Source organism: Nicrophorus vespilloides, unplaced genomic scaffold (assembly GCF_001412225.1).
Source record: "Nicrophorus vespilloides isolate i.1.1-1 unplaced genomic scaffold, Nicve_v1.0, whole genome shotgun sequence".
NCBI classification, from domain to species: domain Eukaryota; kingdom Metazoa; phylum Arthropoda; class Insecta; order Coleoptera; family Silphidae; genus Nicrophorus; species Nicrophorus vespilloides.
In genome coordinates, this window is record NW_017099931.1 from 22,567 (window position 1) to 27,608 (window position 5,042).

At 43.6% G+C, this 5,042-nt stretch overlaps 1 protein-coding gene across 1 annotated transcript; it reads left to right on the forward strand.

Annotated features, from left to right (window-relative positions):
• Positions 1 to 331: 331 nt before the first annotated feature.
• Positions 332 to 4,528, forward strand: LOC108566099 (titin). The gene is made up of 3 exons (XM_017925821.1): positions 332 to 442; positions 693 to 2,474; positions 2,532 to 4,528. The coding sequence occupies exons 1-3, from the start codon at positions 370 to 372 to the stop codon at positions 4,283 to 4,285; spliced, it is 3,609 nt and encodes a 1,202-aa protein (XP_017781310.1). The 5' UTR covers positions 332 to 369; the 3' UTR covers positions 4,286 to 4,528.
• Positions 4,529 to 5,042: the final 514 nt, after the last annotated feature.

A 5,042-nucleotide genomic window follows, 5' to 3' on the forward strand; every position in this document is an offset into this window, starting at 1 on the left:
TAAATTCAATTTATTTCCTTTTCCATTATTTACATTTAATTTCAATTTCAAACTAACATTGATGTTCTCTGTAGTAAGTGATATTTTATATCAGTTTGGATACTTATTGGAATATTCCAGCTTTGATTCTGTATTTTCTAGCATTTAAACATTATCATGGTTTATGCCAGATGTGATGTGTTTTATTTGGTGCAAGATGGTTTAGTTTTCTGATGTGCAGCGCCTTCTTTGAATAATGCTATGTCAACATTGAATGGATGGGCAGGATTCTATTTCTGAGTGAGAGTGTTCGTGGTTCTTCGTGGATGCTAAATTTAGTCCCGGGGATCGGGGGATAGGTAGATGCGGGTTTAGTGGAGTCGGTGCGCGATGGGAAATACGTCCGGCAAGCCCCATCCGAGGCCAAGAAGCAAAAAACATCCTCTCCAATACAAAGGGACTGGTACGTATGCAACTAGAGACCCCACGCACCAAGAAGACCACCAAATCAAACCCATCCAAATCATCCAACACAGTTGCATGATCCGAAGCTCATCTCCACCATCGTTCCATCTCTCTCATCCTCTCTATCTAATCTGTCTGCCTGTCTTTCACGTAACTAGTGCGTTATTTCTGTATATATCCCAGAGTGTGTGTCCTCTCTATAAGCGTGTGTATTTTTAAGAGCCCAATTTTGTGTGAAAAAATTACAGATCGACCAGCGCCGCCCGGTAAACCTTACTTAGCCTCGGAGCTCGAGCAGACTCCCGACGTTCTCACAATAAAATGGGATGCACCATTGAGGAACGGCGGTGCTCCGATCTCCGGGTACCTGGTGGAGCACCGAAGGACCGGTTCGCCGCACTGGGTCAGAGCCACACCTCTGATGGTGCAGATCCCGGAGCTCACGATGAGCGGATTAGAGCCGGGATGGAGGTACCAGTTCAGGGTCTTCGCTGAGAACATCGTCGGTCTCTCCGATCCCAGCGAACTCTCAGAACCCTTGACCGTAACACTTCAAAGATCTGCAATAACCGCGCCGAGGTTCACGCAAGAACTGAAGGATACAACAGCCCTCGAAAACGAAAAGGTCGAATTCGTTGCCCACTTCATTGGTCAACCTGCGCCCAAGATGTGCTGGTTCAAGGACGGTTTCGAGATCTTCAGCAGTCGTCGCACGAGGATTTTAACCGAAAACGATAGAAGTATTTTGACCATCCACCAAAGCGCAATATGCGACGAAGGCGAAATCAAATGTACAGCCACGAACAAAGCCGGACACGTTTCCACCAAATGCAGACTCACTTTGGAAGCTCCACCAAGTATACGGTTGCCTAGGCAATACGAAGATGGTTTGCTCTTCGAAATAGGCGAATTGATTAGGTTGAAGGTCTCGGTGGTCGGACTTCCTCCTCCTCTGGTATTTTGGACGCACAACGGCGAATCCATCCAAGAAAACGAACGATACGAAATCGACAATAGCGACAGAATATCCACCCTAAGAATCTCCGAAGCGTTGAGGAGTGATCGCGGCGAATACCAAATCAAAGCGGTCAATAAACTAGGCACCGATATAACATCTTTCTTAGTGACTGTAACTGATAAACCCTCACCTCCTGGAAAAGCAAAAGTCGTAATGGCTTTAGGAAAATCGGTGACTTTATCATGGAACAGTCCAAACGACGATGGTGGTTGCAAAATCGGAAACTACATCATAGAATATTATAGATTGGGATGGAACGTTTGGCTGAAAGCCGCTACCAGTCGCCAATTAACCACAATGCTAGGTGATTTAATTGAAGGCAGCGAGTATAAATTCAGGGTGAAAGCGGAGAGCCCTTTCGGCGTGAGCGAACCCAGCGAAGAATCGGATGCCATATTCATACCGGATCCAAAGAGAGGTCTACTAGAATCCACAGGAGCAAGAAGCAAAAGCCAACCCAGAGAAATCGTGAATCAACAAGCTCCAATAGCAGCGAAACGCAAGAAACCACGCTCTCATTCCTCGTCCAGATCCGAAGAGGAGTCACGCGAATCTCCTATACCTCCAGCACGAATCAGAAGTCCACCAAAAACTCCGGATCAACTGTCACCTAAACCGCAACGAAAAGAAACCATCAATCCAGAGTTATTCGATAGAGCTTCCATAGGTAGAGATCTGATCTATGGTAGTCCTGAAATTAGGATGAAAAAAGTGGAACCTCCCAAAGTTGAAATAGACAAATCAGGTAGAGATTTAATTTACGGTAGTCCAGAGGTTAAGATGAAAAAAACGGAACCTCCTAAAATTGAAATAGAAAAAGTCGTTGCGAAAGAAAAAAGTAAATCACCCGAAATCAAGAGCAGAACACCTAGTCCAATTATAAGCAGATCTCCGAGTCCCAAAATATTAAAAGAGTATGCGTTGAAGTCCGATATGAAATCTCCTAAATTATCAAGAGAAAATAGCGAAAATTTAGGCGGCAGCACCGAATTCATGATGGTGCTTTATCCAGGTAATAAATTCACTTGAAATTTTAAACGATTTAATTAATATTTTTTGTTTATTTTAGATACGGAAAATGATTTTGATTTTGAGAATATTTCTGTGGCGCCACCACTATCTCTGTCTGCTCCTGAATTGGGAACGGAACCGCCGCAAATCGACATCTTAAGACCGTTTGCGAGTTCGACTGAGCTGCTTCACGAAAGAGCTATGATCAGGTTTTACCAAGAAGCTTTGGCGGAAGAGGAAGCACTGAAGCGTAAGCAAGATGAGAGACGCGGAAGTATAATACCAAAGATACAAATTAACAATAAGGATAATCAGGATATTGTTGGGTTGGAAAGGAAACATTCTTTGCGCAGAAGATTATCAGCTGGAGGATCTATACCGCAGCAAGTACTTTGGGCTCAGAGAAGGCAGAGTTTAAGGAATTCAGGAGATTTCTCTGATCTGTTCGAGACGAAGCTGAATAAAATGCCTTTAACAGTTGAAGAGAAACGCCAGTTGATGCATACGCGTCAGCGTTCTCAATCCGAAGAAATGGAAGAAGAGGAATTCGAAAAGGTGCGACAGCGGATGGCCCAAAATAATGAACCAAAACGCAGGAAAAGAATCAGCGTAGTCGAGGAGGAGTTTTGGGATGAGTATGAATCCTCCGAGGACGAGCGATTGAGGTACGAACCTAAAATAAGAGAGATTAACGTGGAGGAAGAGGACGAAACGTACCATCCTCCGAGGATGATGGTGATGGAGCACAAAAAGTACGAAGAACCATTCGAGATTCTGACCAAACCGGCGAAATTGCCGGATGCGAATTTCGTGCCGAAACCGATTTTGAAAAAGAACGGAGTTGAATCCAGGAAGAATTCATTGGTGGAGGCTCTGAATAAGGAAGAGGAAACATCTAGGAGCGCAGAGGCCGTGGCGAGCGTCGCCGGAGTGGCAGCTGCAAGTGTTTTAATACCTCATACAATTTTACAGAATCGCGAAGCCGAAGAAGCCAAAGTCGTTATAGATCATTACGGAGATATCGTTAAAAGTTACAGCACGAAGAGGAAGTCAAGTATCCCGGAAAGCAATCCGGTTCGGGAAGCTTTACGTAAAGCGGCAGCCGCGCAAGCCGATATCCATAAAAGCGATGAAGAAGTGGAAGATGCTAAAAAGGTAAATAACAATAACGTGAAGATTAACAGTTTCGACGAAAGATTGCGGAATTTGGAGAGGAAATTGGAGACGCAACCGAGGAGCGCTACGCCAATGTTCAAGAAAACCGAAGGGACTCAAGTCGAGATGAGAGGTCGAGAGGAAGATGTCGCGGAGAGGAACAAAGAGCAGGTTGCTGTTCGTGGAAGGGAGCAATCCAGGTTCACAAAAAGAGACGTTTCAAAATCGAAATCGCCTCGTAAAGCGCGAAGATCTTCGCCGTCTCCGACGCCCGGTAAAAGGAAGACTTCAAGGCCACCGTCCAGATCAAGTTCAAAGACGAATGCAAGGAGCAGTTCGCTGCTCAGGAAGCCAAAGATGTGCGAAATCATGACGCAAACGTCAACTTCGATAGAGCCTGCAGATTTCCACGAGAAACCACTGATACGCGAGGACGAATTGAGGACCACGGCTAGGATTAAAATTAGAACGACAATGGATTACACGACGGATTTGGCGATGTTCGCCGTCGCCACGTGGGTCTTCTTTTTCAGCAACGAACTCTACGCAATACCAATCCTTTTGGTAGCCGGTTACCGGCAGCTGAAAGACGAGGCGGAGAGATGGATTCCGAATTGGATCAAGAAACGATGGAACAACAGGCGGCACAAGAAATAATATTTTTTTATGTAAACGTTGTTAATGTTTTGCGTTTATTAGTGTTTTTAATATTTTTTTTTCAAACTAAGATTTTTCTCTTTGTGTCTTTGTTGCGAAAATCCCAATCAGTGCGGGAGACCAAAATATTTTTGTTATTCTTTACAAATTTTTTTTTTGTTCTGTTCTTTGTTGTTATCTCTTCGACAACGCGTTGTATATATATACTATTGATGATTAATAATAAATGGATTCCGAATCGGTGTGGACGTTGTTTATGCATGTTTCATAGCACCATGAATCAGGAACGATGATGATTGTTTATCAGCAGTTGCGATGCGTTCGTTTTTCGGAGAAGGAGGAATCGAATCTGGTGGTAATTAGTTTATTGGAGGAAAGGGGAATGAAAGAATGTGCGAGGCGACGACCATCCGCAAAACAAACGCGTCTCTAATATATTCAGAAATTACGTCAAGTCGATTTATTTTTAACGTTTTCCTCTGAAACACACACACACACATACGGATCAGATCCTTGCAGTTTTTACGTGTGTGCTCCGGTGAACATCGAATTATCCTTCTATTAAAAACACTGTTTAGTTTCTGGTGAATCGTGCGGTTTTTTGTTATAAAGATGCAGAGAAACGCGAGGATGGTCTCCAGGATTCGCAAGATCTACAAGAGCGATACGTACGATGTAAGATTACAAAATTCAATCTTTAATTATTAGAACTATTAAGGTATTAACTTAATTAATTTTACCCAATCAGAATTTAATG

Bases quoted from the DNA above. Each gene is read 5' to 3' on its own strand.
- LOC108566099 (XM_017925821.1), top strand. From the start codon at position 370: ATGGGAAATACGTCCGGCAAGCCCCATCCGAGGCCAAGAAGCAAAAAA. The intron at 443-692 runs GTACGTATGCAA...AAAAAATTACAG, and splicing joins TCTCCAATACAAAGGGACTG to ATCGACCAGCGCCGCCCGGT. The intron at 2,475-2,531 runs GTAATAAATTCA...TGTTTATTTTAG, and splicing joins CATGATGGTGCTTTATCCAG to ATACGGAAAATGATTTTGAT.